The sequence below is a fragment of the Pezoporus wallicus genome, unplaced genomic scaffold (assembly GCF_028554395.1).
Source record: "Pezoporus wallicus isolate ANWC-B61680 ecotype Strahan unplaced genomic scaffold, APGP_CSIRO_Pwel_v1 contig_161, whole genome shotgun sequence".
NCBI classification, from domain to species: domain Eukaryota; kingdom Metazoa; phylum Chordata; class Aves; order Psittaciformes; family Psittacidae; genus Pezoporus; species Pezoporus wallicus.
This window is the reverse complement of record NW_026642654.1, coordinates 11,280,642-11,301,754: the sequence shown is the minus strand read 5'-3', so window position 1 is coordinate 11,301,754 and position 21,113 is coordinate 11,280,642. Positions and strand designations below refer to the sequence as shown.

Here is a 21,113-nt window from a genome sequence, read left to right as displayed (position 1 = left end):
TCTCTTCTTTCTTGACTGCCTCATTTTAGCTTCCAGTATCATTTTTCTGTTCTTGCCCCCCACCCACTGAGTGCCTTCTCCCCTCTCAGCTGGAGTGTGCTCCCCCTTTCTCCCTCCTTGCAGCTGTGTTGCAGGCTTCCTGTCGTCATAGTGACAGTAGGCAAAGGATCGGAAAGGGTAAGAAATAGAGAGCGGTGCCAAGAACCACCTTAGATCTCTGCAAAAAGCCAGCACTGTTATAATTACTGCCTCACTTGAGCAGACACCCAACACTTTGAATATCTGACACTGTCTGAGTACTTTCACCTCCTTATCTCATAACAAAAACATAATCAAGTCCTAAGCTTTTGTACTTAAATCATCATGGAGCAGCAAGGTAAGGCCAAGAGGGTGCTGGATTAAGGGGAAAGGCATGTCAGTAATCTTAACGGTTTGGTCTCTGGCTGCTCAAAGCCTTCATCATTCTGTATCTTAGTTCGCCACCTGTAAAAGAAGGAAATTTGTTTTGTAGGTCTTGGAGAGGTTTCTGATCACTATTAATAATACATGATATTTTCATTTTGGCTATCAGTTGTATGTTCGGTTGTATGTAAATTCATAACCTCCACTGCTCTGCTATTGCTTGTGAACATGTTGGTATGGAACCAAAGCAGTATGTTGCTGTCCTGCATATCGAGACCCAAATACCCACTGAGAGACGACACATTTGTGAATAATATGCACAAGAATGTGATCCTGGCTCATTCTCTTGCAGTTAGGGCTTATATTGCTCTTTCTCTCTAACAAGATTTGTTCCAATGCAGTATTTTCAAGTCTCTCATTCAAAAAGAAAGAAGGGAGCAGGGGAAGGTGAAAGCTGTTTGAATGCAGCATTTCTATTGTTATATATTGCTGTACTGATTAAATACTCTGGACACTTTAAAAACAGAGTAGAAAGCTTGATTCTAACATGAAAGGGTTTACAATCGGTTTGGCTGATTAGAAATATGGGCCAGGACAGTTAAGATAGCAGGAAAAAGAATGTGTGGGGAGTAGTAGTAACTATGGTTTTGTGTTGTTTTTTTGTTTTTCTAAAACAGTTTTATGTAACTGTTTTGTATAAGATACAGAAAATGCTGCTGTCTCATGTTGAAAGTCGGAATTGGGCCTACCCAATGACCTCATATTTTTGTTGTTCTGTTATAGCAGCTATTGTAATTTCTGGTTGTTTGCAGGCTTACAGCCACACATTGATGCAGTAGTGTGTCTCCATTCAGTCTCCTCTTGGGAAATTTCTTGCATCCTTTGTTACTGCACTCTGCAAAATTCAAGGTAGCAGTCTTCTGAAGTACTGACCCTCTCTAGGCAACTGCAACCCATGCCTTTGAAGGATGCTTTAAATATCATCCTCTGTCCATCTCCCTTTCCCAACACTTTTGCTAAATAATATTATTTGCTAGTTTCATGCTGTCTAACTTCTATTTTATTGCTGCAAGTGGAAATTAGTTCATGACTGGAGTGTGCCTTGCTAGTAATTTGAACTCTATTTGGAGCCTTCTGTATACTAGACCGATGCAGAGAAGTCCCTTATTTCATTGTAGAATCATGATAGCCCAGAATTACATGATTTGTGTTCCACATGCAGTGCATCAGCCTCATTCACCCTTTCTTTTCCCAGCAATCTGTCCCACCCCCCAGAGGGCTGAAAAAAAATGGAAGTTACGTTCATATAGCAAAAGACAGAAATACCAGCATACACAGATTTATTGCTGTAATCTAGCCAAAATGCACTAGAGGCAATGTCAGTGCATTCCAAGAATCCTCAGTTGCTATGAACTACATGTTCTTCTGGCTGACCAAAGCTAATGCAGTTTTTCTTATTGTTGCCAAAGTTGTGTATTGTTTTGCTGCATTTATGTACCATTAGTTTCAGCCCCCAGCTGCTTTGGCAGTATACAACTATGCAAATAGGCATTAGGGCAAAGATACCGCCTCTCCTGATAAAGAGCAAATTACTTCAACAGCTGCATCTGTGGTTCACAGTACTAGATTATTTGTATCCAGCTGATGATGTTCCTCCTCACAAACTCCTCTGCGTGTAATCTGAGTGTTCTCAGACTCTCAGCTGGTTCAACCAGCACAGCTGTACTGATGTGAATGAATCTGCTAGTTTACAGTAGCTGGCCAATGCCAACATCTGACATTTCCCTCCTTTTCTTTATGCAGATATTTTAAACAGTAGTCTTGCATCTCCAGTCTTGGCCTAGCGGGTCTAATGTCAGGTGTGAAATCATACCTGTTCTGCTGAGCCTCCACTATTCCATAAGAATTGGAGTATTGTGTGCAGTTCTGGTGTCCTCAACATAAAAAGGACATGGAACTGTTGGAACAAGTCCAGAGGAGGGCCACGAGGATGATCAGGGGACTGGAGCACCTCCCGTATGAAGACAGGCTGAGGAAGTTGGGGCTGTTCAGCCTGGAGAAGAGAAGGCTGCGTGGAGACCTCATAGCAGCCTTCCAGTATCTGAAGGGGGCCCATAGGGATGCTGGGGAGGGACTCTTCATTAGGGACTGTAGTGACAGGACAAGGGGTAACGGGTTAAAACTTAAACAGGCGAAGTTTAGGTTGGATATAAGGAGGAAACCCTTTCCTGTTAGGGTGGTGAAGCACTGGAATAGATTGCCCAGGGAGGTTGTGAATGCTCCATCCCTGGCAGTGTTCAAGGCCAGGTTGGATGAGGCCTTGGGGTGATATGATTTAGTGTAAGGTGTCCCTGCCCATGGCAGGGGGGTTGGAACTAGATGATCTTAAGGTCCTTTCCAACCCTAATGATTCTATGATTCTATGATTCTATGATTCTAATTAAGTTACCTTACTTTCTCAGAGGTGTTTATTTCAGGGTGGGTTGATGATACTTGGCAAGACTTCCATACACCTCACCCTGCAAACTCTCTGCATCTTGATACTGAGGGAGTAGGAGAGAACTCAGAACCAGTTTTACGCAACTATTTTTGCTTCCTTAGGCGCATGATACCAAATTTTCACCGATCTAATCTAATAAGCATGAATGAAAGGTTTAAGTTGCTTTTTTACAGGGGATTATTTAAAAGCTGAATTCATAAATGCTAGGAGCATTGAGAGAATGCAACATAAATCTAATTCACTGGTAAGTCCAACTTCAAGGTGTGTAGAACAGGATGAAAAATGACATGTGACCTGAAGTCCTGACTGCTAGAAAGAGATTCTACCAATTCAAATTCATTTAGTACATTAGTCTCAGTGGGTGATGTGGAAAGAGGATCAAGGTGTGAATTTAACACTGAACTGAACATCACCATCCTGGCACAGATAGCCGCAAAAAAACAAATGTATTTTGTTGCTTTACTTTTCACTGGCAAATAGAAATTGCACTGTCACAATGTCAGTTATAATATTAGATTAAAACCTTGTTATCATAGCTTGAATAATAGACTAACTAGATTGAATATCTTAACGAAGCCGCAATGGTTGCAACACCTTAAAGAGAACCTAACAAACATTTAATAAAAAAATACCGTTTAAGGTAGTTGCTTATCTGTATGGCTTAGGTTTGTAATATGATCACAGGCTGTTAAATTATGGTAATATTTTTAGTATGCACTCCATTAGTGTATCAGCATTTCTTGAATATTTACAAATGGAAACATCTTTTCTTAGTCTCTCTAAAGATGAGGAGTTAGAAGCAAATACTCTTTGTTACATATATTTTTTTAATAAAGTGCTTTGTTATTCTGCTTATAAAATGATGTGTAAGATACGATTTCCAAGAATGACAAAGGTATGCAGCTGTTTAGTTGATATAAAAATTATTTGCTGTGAAACTTTATGAAAATTGACTATCATTAAATACAGGAATTCTGTCTGTAGTTACCCAGATAGCATTCTAGGGGAAGCAGCAAATAAAGTGAAAATATCTCAAATAGTTCTTAGTGCCCAAGTGTAGCAACTATTCTTTTCCTGCCTTCATTCAATATACTAAAAAGCCTTAGTTCTTCTATACCTAACTAAAAAATTGAAGTTAGTTTTCCATTAAATTTTAAGTTCATTACTTATCTGGTTTCAATTTTAGTTATTCCTTTGTGTCTTTATCTCTGACCATTATCTGTACTGATGCTAACACAGTAAGCTCAAACATCTTTGTGTGCTATTTTAATAAACAGTTCTGTTGGCGTTAGAGACAAGGTAGCTGAATTCAGTGTGTGCCTTTTTTAAGACATTCCCCAGGGAGCTTGACTTTACTGAATGCTTGAATCAACACACTTTTCATATCACAAGCAATGTAAAATGGTAAAGATTCTGCTGTGGAAGCCCAAATATATAAAGACATGAACAATACTATGCGTGTAAGAATGTGATTGAAATTAAGATGGTGTTGATAGATGAGCACAAAGAGGCAGCGACTGTGGCAAACTGCAGGGCTGGTCTGCAGGTCTGTAACACTTCATACGCTGAACTGCTGCAATAGAACAGACTTGTGCCAGAGCCTAATTTTATTCCACCTCTTCACTGAAACTTACAAGAATACTCCTCTAAACTGCTCATTTAGAGAGAAGAGAAGCATCTAGTGATATTATAACAAGTGATGACAATAAAACCTTGCTATGATCAGACTTACCATTTGGAGGAGCCTGTCTCTTTTTACGTGACCACAGAAAGGGAAGTGGGTATTATGGTAGTTTGTACATCCCAGTTAAATGCCTTAGCTGAACTGTAGTATTTTTACTGAAAAGAACATAGTGTCTATGCTTCATGTTCTCCTGCCAGAGAAAAGGATTGACTGATTCTTTGTTTAGCAATTCTTTATTTGGTATATAGGTGAACACTGTAGAGGAGAAAAATGTTAATTTGTGCTTGGTAGAGCTCCTTAAGAAATAGAAATACGTAGCCTTAGGATAGACAGGAAGACTTAAAGTAATAAGACAATACAGCTCTTCCTCTTTCAGCTCAGGATCCAGGTTTAATCTTCTTTTTTTCCAGCTTTTCTCTCCCTTAAAATAAAGGAGATGACAGATTTTCTTGGCATCTCCTTTGTAGCACTTGCCAGTGGAAATCTCACATTTTCCTCCATTACTAACTCACTCTTTCTTGTGCTTTTTGTGTTTAGTTTGGGCTTCCTTCTAACCCCTGTTTTCCTGATCCCCCTTTTGTTTTTTCTGCTCTTCATTGAGTCTTTAACTACATTTGCTTATGATTGTTTTAAGGCATACAGGTGCCTGGTGAAGTAAGTACTTATAGTCTATTCTGAAATGCTGCTTAGCTGAAATTAGGTACTATAATCTTGAATATGTAGAATATATCAAGGAAGGATGAAAGGTTATCATATGTTATATGCAGTGGTTCCTTCACATATGTTACATATATGTTTATCTGTGTTTCTAATTTCAAGAAGATTATAAGGTATTTTAGTGAATGAAAAAACTGTTAAGTTGGATGTTTTTTTACATATCTCTAGAAATTGTAATGGTATTCAGCATCCACTAATAATCAGAAATATTTGCTTTTGAAAATAAACATCACACTTTTAGTGCAAAACTGCATAGATTTGCATAGGGAATTTCAGCAAAAGCTTTAGAGATGGTGTTATAACTTTTGTACATATGCAGAAAAATATCTAAATAAAAATGCAATGGTTAAATTACTTGGAAGTGTTCTGTAGTGATCAACTGCAGTGCTTGTACTTTGCCACTCTAAGTCTAGCATTTTTGTTTGATTAAATACATTCATGATTAACTGTGTATTAAAGTGAAAAGCCTCTAGCAGTTTTATTGCAAGCTGTATAAATTTTCATTGACTGTTTTTTTTAGTCTATTGACTATCTGTTAGTTCACATGGATTTACAAGGGGTTTATACATCCTTTTTTTATACCTTCTTTTTTAATGGCAGTAATTCCATACACTTAAACTTGCTTGTAGTGAAATACTTATTTTAAAGCCAAGTGAATGGAAAGCCCTGAATTATTTTGAGTAGTTTGTGGTCTATTTTCTGGTGAACTTCTGCCAGCTTTTTGTGTCACTGTGCTTGTTAGTACAGTGGAAGTTCTCTGTACCTGCTACAGTATAAGGCAACAGAAGTGAATGTTGTATGAAGTCCTGGTTGGCATGTGTCTCGTACAGAGAATGAATGAGGAGTAAAATTCAGGCTGCAGTCTCCCATGATGTTGCTCAGCTGGAGAAATAGCCAACACCACAGAGCAGGGCACATGTTCCATCTAGGTGGCCCCTATTCCCAGTCCTGCTTTAGAGAGATCAGGGCTCTGGGCCTTTATCTCTAGAGGACCTCAAGCTGTTGCTGCTGCTTATTGGTCATGTTACTGCAAGATTTTTGTGAACTCTTTAGTATTACAGAATTAAAAAAGTCCTGTGAACAAAGGAACTGACTACCAAAGTCAAACCACCAGTTCTTTGAGAAGACAGAAACCTGCACTGTGTGGTCTCTTGTCCAGCTTGATTAAAGATAGCTTTATGAAGGGGTCAGGAGGGGGAACCTAACAACCATTGGTAGCATTCCAGTGAAACCCTAAGAAACTTCGTTTTGCTAATGAGATGTGTTGAGAGCTTGAACTTTCCTGCAGCTTTCTTGGGCTTTATTTTTTATTTAGATAAGTTAATTTTGTTGAGTTTCTGCCCTGCTTTCTCTTTATTGTTCATCAGTGCCTAAGCAAATGACTCTCTTTCTCATGGTCCATTTTGCATCTCTTTAGTTGTCCTTTGGAAAGAATTGAAACTGAGCTGAGCTGTGCATAAAACCTTTAGGAACTGTATAAAACATAGTACATTGGGTTGGGTTGTTCTGGGGTATTTTTCCAGTTGGTTATGGTTTGGGGTGTTTATTTAAAAGCACTTTTTCATAAAATAAGCAGCCATATAAGGTTTTACTTTTTTTTGTATAAAGACTCATGTTTTCCAGGAAAGCAGTTTTGGTCTCCTGTGTCCCCACAGAAAATACTCAGGTTGATGCATATGCAATATTTTTTCACACGCTTCCTGAATAGCATGTGATGTAGCTGTAGAAGCCATGGTAGTATAGTGCAAAAGCCCTTGGATAGTTTGTATAGGTAGGAACAGCAACAGTCATGTAAAATATAAAACTATTATGGAAGTACACAGATCTCTTTAAATTTAAGAGACCTACTGAGCCAGTCTGCATCAGCTCTAAAAATTTGTGTGTTCTCAAGGTGAAAAAGGCCAAATGAAGCTTCAGTTTCTGACTCTAGCAAAACTTTTGCATTTGCAATGAGATTATTTCTCTTTTCCACAAGATGCATTTGTTAGTTAAAGAGACTGTTACTGCTTAAACCAATTGAAAAACTGTTCTCGGGTATCTGTTGGATACACGGGTGTTCCTTGCATCTAACATCCAGCATGTTCACTTTGCGCAACTGGCTTAATAATCAGAATTACAGAATGGTTCGGGGTTGAGGGGACCTTAAAAATAATGTAGTTCCAACCCCCCTGCCATGGGCAGGGACAGCTTCCAGTAGACCAGGTTGCTCAAAGCCCTGTCCAAAGAGACCTTAACACTGCCAGGGATAGGGCAGCCAGGGCTTCTCAGGGCAACCTGTGCCAGGGCCTCACCAGTCTCATTGTAAAGAATTTCTTTCTAATGTCTAATCTAATGGCTCTTTCAGTAAAAAGCCATTCCCCATTGTTCTGTCACTACATGCCCTGTAAAAATCCCTCTGCAGATTTGTTGTTGGCCCTCTTTAGGTATTGGTCTGCCCTGAGCTTCCTCTGCTGTCCTAGTCATGTGTAAAACTGTTATATTGTTATTAATTACTACTAAAAGGTCACAAAGAGCAAAACAAGTCTGAAAGGATTGATGGGACAGCAAAGTACACTGCTGTGCTATCCAGGTCCATCAGGGTTAAACCATTGCTTGGTTACACTTGTTTCCTTCTTTCAAATTGGAAGTGGTCAATTTAGAGTTAAGACAGAGAAAATGGGTTGGTGGAGAGAGGGAGGTGTTTGAAACTTTGTCCTCACTGTTGACGCAGGAGTCACGGACAACGCAGAGATGATCAATGTGATCAAGCGATTGCCAAATTTATTACAAAGCCTTAACTCCTTATATACTATTTCTTACATGCACTTACAGTGATTTGGCATATTATGATTGGATACATGTCTTGAAGACCCTTAGTGACTAACATATAATTAGTTAAGCACAGGTGTGAGAACATGACCTCAAAAGCTTGCCAACAGTCCACAGTTCTCATTAACTCAGTGAATTCCAGCTTCTTCTTACCTTGCTTGCTTAAGCTTCTTCGGGCCTCTCATGGCCTTGCTCTATCTTTCAGGATTATTCAGAGTTTGTGTACCAATTATGCATTCTCCCGTGAGAACACTGTCTCCACACCTTGCTAAGTCCAAAAAGTCTTCAAAACTAACTGCTTGGTCAATGCCATATGTACTGACAGTACCCAATACAGCTTGATGTACTTACAAGTTATAGTCTGTCCCAGGCTATATTCAGTGACACAGTAGTACAATAGCCTCCTATGTCAGAGCTTTGACAGAGCTGCCAAATGACTTGTATCACAATTTCTTTGTCCAAAGCTATTGTCTAGACTGTGGAAGATGCACAAAGGAAACATCATTAAGCCCTAGAGAGATGCTTATTAGGCCTGGATTTATTCCTCCTCTCACAGATTTCTTACCTGCTGCTGGGTATTTCACTGTTGGAGAACATCCTGCCTGGAAGAAAGCTTGTGGGTTCAAGTTAGATGCTTGTGGCAGGATCAGCTCTCTTTGAGAGCCTTTTTATTCCTTCCCTGGCATTTTGTTTCAACAAGGGGATTTACCTTCCTCCCAAGGGGATTAATAGTAGTATACATCAGCCAGTTCATGAAAGCATGTGAGAGATTCATTAGTAATGAACCTCTAAGTACACATATAGATATACCAAAGAAGGGTATGCATATTATGGCATATTATGTGTAGCCTGTGAATTACAGCTATTGATACTAAAGTTCTATGAAGTGGGAAATTAAAATTAAATTTTCAGTTTCTGGACATGTCAGGCAGTGCACTAAGCAAAGAAAAAAGCGATAGCATCACCACTAATTGGGATTGGGGGTGCAGCATGTGATGAAAACTGTTCTGCAAGCAGATGACAGATTTTAAACTTTGTATGAAATATAATGTCAAGTGCAGACAGATGAACACATTTGCCTTTATCGTAGCAGGGTTACTCCACAGACCATGGCGTATAACTGAAGAACAATAAGAAAGTCGCTCTTATTTTCAAGAGAAGATACTATGCTTCAGTGAGATGCAGAGCAACTCCTATTTTTCAATGAATTAAATGGAAACTAAAAAGAACTTGACACTTTATGATGCTGAATAGACAAGTCATTGTGCTTGCTTTGCCATTTTAAGTGTTTTTCTTTTGGGAAGCAGCACAAGAAATCCTGGAAATTACAAAGACTGAATGATTGGTGTTATTCCAGTTGCATTTTGCTGTGCCAAGAAATAGGTGATCTAATAGTATAAAGCTGATGGTGTATAGTGGGATTAATCCCTAGCAAGATAGAGTATATGTGATCTCTTGTTGAGAACATGTGACAATTATTTCAGTCACTTCCCAAACATTTATTTGGGTAGCAGATGGTATCAGTTTGTTGTCTTTTTTTCCATTTCCATGGATAATCACATGTTTATGTCATATATAACGTTTCATTTTTTGAAAAGCTGTAGTTGCCCAGTAGAGGAGCCAGGATGGAGCTCTTGGGATATGAGGAGGCATTTGCTGAGAGAGAATAACTTTCTGGATCATAAAGGACAGACAGGTTGGGGAAGCATGATGGTGGCCAAGGAATAAGCTCTGTGTATAGCAGAGACCAGGTGTCTGCTGAGAACAGCAGGAACTGAGGCTTCAGAAGGACTTTCCCTAGAGACTCAAAGGAGACTGCAGGCTCTTCTGCAACTCTGGAACTCGCTGATGTGCTGGACTGAAAGCAAGCCTAAGCAAAGAGAATTCATTTATGAGAATGTAGTAGGCAAGATGTAGATACTATAATGTATCTACATTAAAATTGTTTTAATTTTCCTCATATTGAGTTTTCTTCCCCCAGAATCACCTGTTGTAGTGTCTATTCTAATAAAACCTATCTTTCCTGTTTAAAAGCTGTTTTGGAGGGTTCACTGTGGGAGGGGAAAAAGGTTTGAGAAGTTTGACCTCACAGCTCTGGCCACAGCAGAGCCCCATTGCAGTGCAGCACATGGTTAAAGCAAACCTGCATCATTGGGATGGCTGTGGCACCAGATTCCTATCTATTACAACTTGGCACATTACCAGCTTATACAACTGTTTAGATCTTCCCTGTGGTTTTTCTCATTTTTATAGCATACTTTTCTGCATATTTACAATTAGCTTAACATAGAGCTCTTAGTCATTAAGAGTTTACTTACATTAATATTTTCAACTATTCTTTAAAATGTAATTAATTTAGATTGTGATTAATAAAAATAAGCTGAACCCTTTTCTTCAAACATCCATGGTTTTACAAAGCTGGTTAGAAACTATGTAATTAAATTTAATTCAGATCAGAGTTAAGATCCAAAGATACATAGACAAAGGAAATAGTTTAAAATAGGTTTACATTCTTTCAGACTTTCATTTCCCAAAGTATTTTGAACTAGAATTTTACTGAAAGGACTATGTAATAAATTGGGGTTGTGGCTGCTCTTTCATATGTGAGGTTAAATGTGATAGGTTATTGGATGCTGTGTAAAAAGTTTAAAATGTTATGACATGCTGCAGAAATTGAATTGAGGTATCATATTTAAATATTTGATAACTGAAATTGATAAATTTGGGCTGGGTTTTGTTGCTGAGTATCTTCATTTTACTATGTCAGTGTCTGTGTACTTTTGGATAGCTCTTGTACAAAAGATTTTACTTGTAGTTTCTGCTCTTTGATACTGCTTTATCACAGGGGAAAACTAGATATCAGTTTTCCATTAGATTGCTTATCATTTAATAGTCTGTGGTCTTGCACTCTAAATAACTTCTTATGCTTTACACTGTTTTAGCTGGTAGATTTGGAAAGAAAATTTTTAATGCTGAACAGGATTTTAAGATTGCAGCTTTTATCATTTCTGTTGTATTCTGAGCAAAGGGAGAGCTTTGGATTTTTTAAGCATTGGTTGAAAACCATCTCTGGGGGGAAAAAAAAATACTTTAAATAAAACTCTGAATGTGTGTTTGTGTCCTGCAAAGTTAAAGGAAAATCAGAGGGTTTAAGTGTAAATATGACATGAAATGTTCAAAATGTTTCCAGGGTTTTTTGATATAAATATTACAAATCTCCTAATTCATGGTGATGCTTTCTGTTCAAATACAAAGGTGTAATCTTATTAGCTAAAGACTAAGAAGATTTCTGTATTTAGTAGCAATTAGTCTTTGTGGCTGCTGAACTGTAGAAACTCCATAGACAGCTTTAGGATCCTTAAGCGTTTCTGATTGAGTAGCCTTCAAAAGAGTTACCATTTGCCATTGAATCTGTTCTTCTTTCATGTCTGTGAATGTACTCAGCTCCGTGATTTTATTTTCCTCACAGAGATACTGTAACTGAATCAACAGTGGTTTAGAGGAGCCCCTGAGCCCATTTAGGAAGTGCTGTGTGATGCCTCTGTACAGTGGTGACTGATTCAGATTGTTTGCACACCATCCCAAAAAAAAAAAACAAAATGAATGAAGACAGTGAGCTTGAAATTTAAAAAATAATGTGAAAGATCAATAAGAGGTCAAAATATTTGCTTTTGTTTAAAAATTAATTCGTTGAAGGATGCAGAATCTGTATCAGAAAAGCTTCTTAAGAAACCTTGGGGGCTTCATCAAGCATGGCTTTTTGCATGAAGTAGCAGGAGGCTGAAACATTATTGTAAAAATTAATTTATTATTTGGAATGGTTTCAAGTATCTCCTGGATGCATTAGGTCAGTGTATGAGTGGCTGAGTCTACATATCAAAACGCAAAGCAAGTTCAGAGTCTCTTTCATCATATATCCAGGTGGGATTGTGAACACTCACTGCTGTGTGCTGAAAGATCAGAGAAGCAGCAGAGGGTAGGTAGTGGGATCTTCCATTTATCTCTGTTCATTTATCCCTTCCATGTATGTTCACGTCAGGATGTTGTGAAAAGTTGATACCCAAGGCATTGGTTAGAGGGGCTCTGAGAGGAAATGTGGCTCTTTGTTCTGGATGGAGTTTGACTCACGAGAGGCACATGGCTACAGCAAGCATTAGGTTCAACATCCTACTCAAACAACAACAGAAAAAAAACAACAAAAAAAACAGCAGTTGTGATCCATTTTGAGAAGGGACATTACACAAAAATAAAGATACTTGCTAAAAAGAACCTAAAAAAGATAAGAGAGCTGTACCAGGTGGTGTGGAAGCTACTTAAGGACACCGTATGTGATATTCGAGGCCAGCATCCACCACCTGTCATGAAAGCCCTGAGGAAAAGTGAAAGGAAAACAGCAGAGCTAGACAACAGAGTAAAGGAAGTTGTTACAAAGAAGTTGGTGTCCTTTAAAAAGCTCAATTCACACCCAAATCATATTTTAAATGTAAAAACAGGGTAAGACAGGCTAAGGCATATTTGAGCAAATGCTACAAAGTCTTCTGAGCCAATGATTGTGCTGTAGAAGGAGTACTTAAAGAGGCCTGTTTCAGAGAAGTTAAAGAAATTCTTTGATGTTATCTGTGGGGAAAAATCGTGAGGAATCCCATGCTGGAACACTCTTTCTTGGGCTTTCTCAGAGGATATGTTAAACTGAAGTGATTTAATGGTCATGCAATAAGATAAACAATAAAATCACTGGTACCAGATTTTATTCACCTAAAATTTCTGAAAGAATTCAAGGGAAATTAAAATGCCTACATTACTTATAGTGCTGCATAACCACTTGCTTTTCAAATTGCCATGTTATCAGAGACTTTGTGGCTGGATAGTGTGATGCCAGTTTTTTTAAACAGTTCTTAAATCATCAGGGACCTGCAAGCCTGTAATCCTGGTGTTTGCTTTAGGCAGTTTAGCACAAATTATAATGCAAAATAAGATTTGTGGATGCTGGGAAACCTGTGATCTGCATGGGAGAGATCAGTGTGAGATTTGCAAAGAGGAAATGTCTAAGTATCTTGGAATTCTTTGAAGAGCCAGGGAATATGTAGATAAGGGTGCTACAGCAGATGTGGTTTCCTTGAATTTCCACAAAGTTTTTGATCAAGCCTTTCACAGGGGGCACATGGACACAGCATGAGAGACAAAGTTCCAGAATAGGTAAATGAACAGAATGCAGTGGTTCTCAAAACAGGGAGGTCACAGCTGGAGGCTTGAGTTTTATAGATGGTCAAGTAAAGAGTGGAGTCCGAAGGTGTCCTGATAGCTACAAAGATATTGACTGTGCTAAAGACAAGAGTTGGGTGCAGCATGATCTCACATTGAGTGATCTTTCAAAAACTGGACATGAAACACATTTTAGATAGTTGTCAAGTGATTTTCTTAGGAAAAAATAACCGGTCAAAACCCACCTGCAAAATGGCTGGCTCAGAACTAGCTGTTGCCAAGCAGGAGTAAGATTTTGCAGTATGATAAATAGCTGTGAAAACATTTCAGCACTCAGCAGCATTCAAAAAGCAAATAAAGCAATGACAATTATTAGAGTAAAAAGTACAAAAGAAGAAACATCATTATACCAATGTATAAATCCTTAGCTTGAATGCAGCTTATGACTGCTGCCTTATAAATGTTATAGTACTAGGTAGATGTTGGTTGTGACCAAGTACAGTTCCTCTTACAGCAGAAGTTTGACATAGCTTATAAGTAAGGCAAATTCATAGGTATATACAGTCAGATAAACATTTAGGATTAAAAACTGTTGCAGACCATGATATCTGCCTTTAACTATTATTGCCATTACTGTTAATTGGATCTGTGGTAAATCCAAGAGGTAGTACTCTGTTGTGCTATGTAGCATTTGCTAGTTTCATATGAATTTTTCACTTGTGAATATACAGACATAGCATGAATGTTCAAAGAAGAGATAGTCCCTATCCCTGTCCAGTCTTTTGCAATTTTCTCTGATGTCAAAAGATTACTAAGACCTTTGGAGTGTGTTTTCTTCTGACTTCAAATTATGATTTGAAACAATTTCCTAAAAAAGTTTAAAAATATTAGTGTCATCTTGTGCTCCTGAGATCTTTCCAGTTTGGCTTTTATTCTAATGAGCCATTACGTTTTATTGCATTTGTTAGCTGCAGCTTTTCACTCTTGGCCAAGTTATAGCTGCTGTTATTTTTAGTTCCAAGTAAGATACCATTATTTTTTTCCCTTGCAAGATCCTAAACCAAAATTAAATTCCTCTGCATTGACTGCTTGGTACACCATGGGAAAACCATCCAGTATATCAGGGAGAAGAAAAGAGTTTAATCTGGGTGAAAAAATAGGGCAGTCATACGTCCTGTTTCATCTGATCAAAAGAACAAAATTACTGTGAGCAACATCTGGAAAGCCTACTGTGGGACTTACTTGGTCCTTGAGCAGGAGAGCCAGCTGCAGTATTGACTGGAGTCAACAGAGGTTTCTAAAGCTCATAGGATATTCTTTGACTATCTTTTCCTTGGTCTGCTGTATTTATTATTTTTTTTTTAATGGGCTGTTCTAAAGGCTTGTTCTACTAATATTTAGGGACCTGATTTTCAAAAATCCCTAGTATTACCAGCTTATTCTCAGATACCCAAAGCCATATATCAGTTTGACACACCGTGGAACTTTATCTGCCTTTTACTTGCAAACACCTAAGTAAATAGCCTCCCACTGTTCATTGTCTTCTGTGATGCTATCCCTGAGTGTTTCCATCTGACATTGTCTGAAGGAACTGAAATAATACAGATATACTTGAGGAAGCTCATCTTTTCAGTCACAGAATTGCCACCAATGTGTTTGTGCTGACGGTTAGTCCGAATGGGAGTCAGCCCACAGTCAGCTGTTTCTCTTAGCTTTGGATTTGATCTATTCATGTCTCCAGCTGCCCTGATGATAAGTACAAACTAACTTGCTAATATAATAGAAGTTAATAAATAAAAATCAGCTTCTTCAGAGTCTTAATGTAAATCACTATTTTTATTATTTTCTGGTTTTCCTTGAAGATGTAAACTGGATGTGCTGACTTTTCATTATCAAAATTCAGTAAGCAGTATCTAGAAACCGAATCCTCTGTTTCATTTCAAGTCTGTTTTTTGGCATATTTCTGCCTTTGGTGTGTTAAGGAGACACACAGTTTGCATGGAGAAAACTTTTTAATGTTTCAAACCAGATGAGATAGACAGTTAGAGGATGACTTTTTTCTTTTGGTGCTGATTTTCCTTTTCAGGGAGCTCATTCCCACTTCCACATCATTCTGTCAGTCAGGCTAGCGTGACTGTGCAGCTGCATGGTCAATTGCATCAGGAAAGTAATCTGGACAAAAACAATCCAGAAAGGGCAAAAGCAAAACCAGTAAACACCAAAGAAATCTGTTATTTTAAACTCTGAACAGTTCTTATGGAGGAAACGTCAGGAAGCTGAAATAAATGCTTATGAACTTATGACTATGGCTGGAAAATGTATATGGGCATTCTGTCTGGAAGGCACTTTGCTCAGTCTGAGAGGGCACCAGGTCCAGACTAAACAGGTTAAAGCCAATTGCTCCTGCATAATTGGATTATGTGATAAATTAGGGCACTTGTGGAGCAGAGGCAGGTCTTAGGAGGGAGAGAGGAGACAGGCTATTATGGAAAAGAAGGAAAAAAAATCATCAGTTTTTGTGGAATTAGGACAAGCTGTTGCTGCAGGTGTGGCTATAAGTTAGTGTAGTCCAAAAGCTGATACTCCTATCAACGTTGCGTGTGTATTCAGCACCTTAAAATTGCTTATGTAGCATATAGTCCCTGCATTCGTTACAATTATGCTGCTTTGACATAGCAAACCTCTTCATACAGAGGGAAAAATTACTGGAACAAAATTTATACCTAGTGACATTCTTTTAGACTTCCCTACTAGTTCAATGTGTAGAGAATCAGTTTTGGTTTTGTTTCATAAAACAGTGGATTTTGTTAGTAAAAATCAGTGTGATGAGCAGACTCGTGTTAAGAAGCACCATCCTCCATATTGTTAAATTTTGTAAAAGAGACTGATTCTTGTCAGTTGTTGAAAGCATCTAGTCCAAATTCATTGTCTACATTTCCTCTGAAGTTAAAGGGAGAAAGAGATGAAGACCTTCAGGGTGCTTTTCTATCCCAGCTGGTTTAGGATGAGGTAAATTGCTTTCCGAAGATGCTAGCATCTCTTGGTTTATCAGAGGGAGCATAGGTCTAAGTATGCACTAAGTGTTTTCTTTTCAGATAGCTAAAGTTGTGGGAGGTGAATCCCACAGAACATTTAATTTGTTAAGATCACTGTGTGGGCTGTGACCTAAACATTATGGTTTATATTTCTTGTACAACTCTTAGTTATATTTTAGCATAGCTGTTATAATCAGGTAGTCTTTGTGGCTATATAAACAACCAGCTCTTGAATCCCGCTAAGCCCTGGGCTCCTGTGCATGGCACGCACTTATGAATTCAATAAGCTAACTGAACTGTTTGTAAAACAAGTACTTTCTTCTATTTGCTTGTGAAACTGCTCAGATTAATTAGATGTCCCCTTGTTCTTGCATGAGGAGACAGAGACAGAGCCCATGTTATTATTCTTTCTTTCAAGTCAAATCATACAAATCTTTTTGAAGTTTCTTTCTCTGGTATCTTCTTTAAGAGTCCTTCTCTTGTCTGCCAGAGTGTAACTATGCTGGGATTATGCTAAGAAACAAGTGTTACAAGCTTGAAGAGTACAACAGATTTGTATAAGGTTTGGAATATTTTTCCTGTTACTTTCCATCCTCTTTCTTATGTATGCAAACAAGGTGTTTGCTGTTTTGCTCACTGATACCCACTGAGCAAATGTTTTCCTTGAGCTTTCCATATGGATGCACAGGTCTGACTTTTGTTTTGTTTTTCCCAAACTGGTAACAGTTCACTCTAATCCTAGCAGTGAGTTGTTCAAATTAATCCCTTTTGTGTGCATTGCTTTGCCATTTGTCAACTTCTAATTTAATCTGTTCCTGATGTTGAGTCACTAGGAGCTCCCATGCATGAAGCAGTAGATACTAAAGAGATATTAAAATATGAGGCAAAGAATGACAAAAACTGCTAGAGGAATGCCAGTTTAAGTCCTCAAGAGAACATGGTAAAGTCTTGTGTTTGATTTGTTTTCTGTGTTGGACAAAACTTAGCACAGTTCTGATTCCCTTTCATTGGGTATTTATCTTAATAACATACACATCAGAAGACTACATTCATTCTGCCTTTTGACAGCTTTCAGACCTTCTGCTGTCCTGAGCTACCAAGGATAAGCCAACTTCTGGATTTGACTCACCTTAAGCCCTGTTCTGCCTTCTGCACCAGTTTTTTCAAGTGTCTTCAAACCAGCTGGGGGCTCTTGGCAGCACAACATACTGTAGTTTTGCTGAGATTTAGTGATTCATGGATGTTTAAAGAGTACATTGGGCCACTTTGCTGAGAGCACAGATTAGAGCAGCTTTATTAGCAAACAGTGTGGTTCAGGTTAACAGAGGACTGAGAAATTTCACAGAACAATATATCTATGTTTACAGTGAAATTCACCTATTATAACATGAAAATCCAAATTAGATCTTAAGATGAAACACTGATATTTTGTTTATGGCATCTTTCACCATTCATATCTGCCTTCAGTTCTGATATTTTATTCCTACAGGACGACACAGAAGTTATTTTTCCCACATCCCATATGTCCAAATCATGTAAAAAGATATTTAGCTCAAATACCATGCATGCAAAACATTCCACTCTGTGGGTATGAGGTGACGTTTGGTGTGTCTTTAACATGCTGTGGTGTTCAATTACAATACAGCAAATTTATTTTTGTGCAGCCTTCTTCATAGAAAGTATGGAAGATTGCTTTGCAGTGAGTCATCTGTCAGCTAAAGAACTAAAAGTCTTGTAGTGATATTTAAAGAGAAAAAGTGGCTCAGAGCTGACAGAGTTCAAGACAGAAAAAGAAACAGAAACGAAACAGAGGGCCTCCAACCATGGAGAAAATAGAGGCAAAGACTGATAGGGGGAGGAGTGATGAGAAAACCAAACAAACCGATAATGTCAGAGGCAGTTCAGGAGATTTTGCATATCATTTGGAAACAAACATTGGGCTTCATGTATCTCTCCTGCTCTGTGTCAAACAAAGATTCTTTGACCGTAAGGGAATGGCGTAAAACTAGGTAAATAAGGGATTGGCATAAAACCAGATAAATAAGAGCACAGGGCTCAGAGCACTTTGAGGAATTTAGAAACATGCAGGTAGAGGCTAAGGAAAGGATAAATGGCTTAACTTCCTAGAGCAAGACTTTAGAGCAACACTGGCATTTTGCGCTCCATGATTGTTTAAATGTCTGAGGAGTTTGATAGGTTGTGAAAGAGGGTATTTCAGTTAATCAGGCAGGAATATGGACTTCAGCAGCACTGCAGTAAAGGGAAGATGGATTCTGGCAGTCTTCCCTTGCTAATGCCAGGAGGGTTTACACTTAGAAGTGAGCGTGTGGGAGGGGCAGCCATTTCAAGGTCAGAGAAGACTTCAGAACTCTGGCTCTGTGTACAGGGATAAGATCTGAGTAAAGAAGCATGAAAGCTGTCTTCAAGAGCAGGAGGGACTTCTTTCCCATGACATTTGAGCCTTTTGAAGAATTAGCTAGGAAGGAAATTATAATGTAGCAAGGGAATGACAGGACCAAGACAGGCTGTTAAGGAGATCAGAGATTACTTGCCAAGGTCACTGATGCCTTGCATGCTTTCCCCATAAAGTTGATGTCCAAAGCTAAGCTAGCATTAAGATATCCCAAAGGAGGAAGATGTTTAAGGAGGAGAAAGTAGAAGAATCAGAAACATGTCTCGTGTTTTTAAGGCACAGCACTATCGTAGAGGGATATAGTAGATATAAACGCTGTCATCTTTTATTGTGAATCATATGCATTCTTCTTGCATTCTTGGTCAAGTCTACCAATTAGTGTTGTGGGGCTCTTGAGGCAGCTCCGTCATTCCATGTGCCTCAGCTTGCCTGTACTGTTTTTTGTCCTGGCAGTTCTTTTGACCTCACTCTCTGTACAGAGCTTTATTTTCTGCCTTGAGAAAGTAAATGCGATGTCAAGTATGTAGCATGAAGGACAGTACAGTCTTTATCGAAAGCAGAAGGGAGAAGAACTTGACTTCTTACTCAATGCATTCATAAAAGTTGGCTTTGACACTGTAGTACTAAAAGGCATTCCAAGCATAAAAATAAGGTTAGAGCCACTCCAACGTCACAGAATTTGAAGGGAGTAATATTTCATTGTATGCAGTTCTAAAATGCTTATTACAGATCTTCTTATTTACAAATATCATGTCTCTTTTAAATCTGCAGAGGAGGAATATCAAGGACAAACCAAGAGAAAGCGCATTCGAAGGAAGAAACAAAAGAGCAGCTTACAAAACTCTAATAATTTACGTGGAGAACAAACAGATTCTGGAATGCAAGAGACTCTTGTTCGAGATAATTTACAGCTGCAGCAGACAGACAGTCCCAAAATAAGCAAAAACAAAAAGAGGAAAATGAAAAAGAAGCGACAGAAAGAAAAAATGAGAGCAGCTGGCTTGGTAACAAAAACTACCGGTGTGGATTTTACTTATCAGCCAGACAAAAACAACAGAGAAGAAGCAGCAGGCTTAAAAGACATGGTTGAAAAGACAGATAGTATTCTGGACTTCCTGCAGGCAACACAACAAATTTATTTTGCTGACAGTATGTACCACTCTTTCTCTTTATTACCACGTAGGGGAAAATAGATGTGCAGTTATTGTTGCTGTAGAATGGGGCAGATCTAATAGAGAAATGTCCCTTTTGAGCTTGGTAAGACATGCAAGTACTTCGTATTCATCCTGTTTTTTGGTGTGTACATGAATATGTAAGAATCCACATCAATATGAAAAACAGTGGTCATAATCTCTTTGTTTCTCTGTCTTTGAAAATATACATAATATTATTTGCTCTTTTTTAAAACTTCCAGCACACTTGGGGTAAGTGTAATGGTTAAAATGGAACAAATTCTTCGTTCCTCTATAAGCAATCATCCAGAAGGATTGGTTGCTTTCAGAGAGCTTCAAATGAGGGCAATAAGTGCTATCCTACACTACTTTCAGCCTTACTATCTCTGAACCAACCTACTTTTCAGAACGTCCTGCTTCCCAGGAGGAAATTGATTTGAAAAATATAAGGAAATCTAGACAGACAGCATCCAAGAGGAAAGGGGAAGAAGCTGTTAGCAATGGGAAAGCATATTGGCATAAAACACTTGTGAATGAGATGAAATTGATGCTCAATGCACATTCCGTAGCACTTTAGAAAGGATTGCGTGGATGTTATCCCTAATGATGCATTGAATTTTCATCTGGCCACTAAAATCAGAGAAATTCCTACTCTATGTTTCTTTTGTTGCCTTCCTAAAAGCTGCTTGTATGGTGGTTATGTTAAATGCTTTTCAGCGATAATGAATTTTTAACGGTAAGTACTATAGTACTTACACGTACATACACCAGATTATGTTGGTATCATCTAGAATTAAAAATGTTTTTCTAAGGGCAACCTGGCTTTAGATGCTTAGCTCAGAACATAGCTTTAAAATGGTAACTGTCTTGTAAAACTGGAAAAAAACAGTGAAAAAGTTTTCAAAGAGTATGGCCTTGACTGTCTCTGTGAAGCTGAATGAAGAATATTAAAAAGCTTACCTATCTGTATGAGTCCATCTTAAGTCAGAGCTATCAGCATCCATTCCCATAAAATTCATCTTTAGACTACAGAATGACTTTAAAAACCCTGTTAAAATGACATCAGGGATTTCATGTTAATTATTTTCTCTTCTCAAGATTTATGCATAGAATTTTTTTGCTTACTGATAACAATTTTCTGCTGTGTCAGGTCTTCATGTTAAGCCTAGAATTGGAAATC

At 38.3% G+C, this 21,113-nt stretch overlaps 1 protein-coding gene across 1 annotated transcript in view; it reads left to right on the top strand.

The window, feature by feature from the left end:
- ERICH1 (glutamate rich 1) overlaps positions 1 to 21,113 on the top strand; it is a 59,908-nt gene that overhangs the window by 31,454 nt on the left and 7,341 nt on the right. The window contains exon 4 of the mRNA XM_057431919.1: positions 19,533 to 19,910. Coding sequence (XP_057287902.1) covers positions 19,533 to 19,910 — 378 coding nt within the window. The remainder of the gene's footprint in view (positions 1 to 19,532; positions 19,911 to 21,113) is intronic.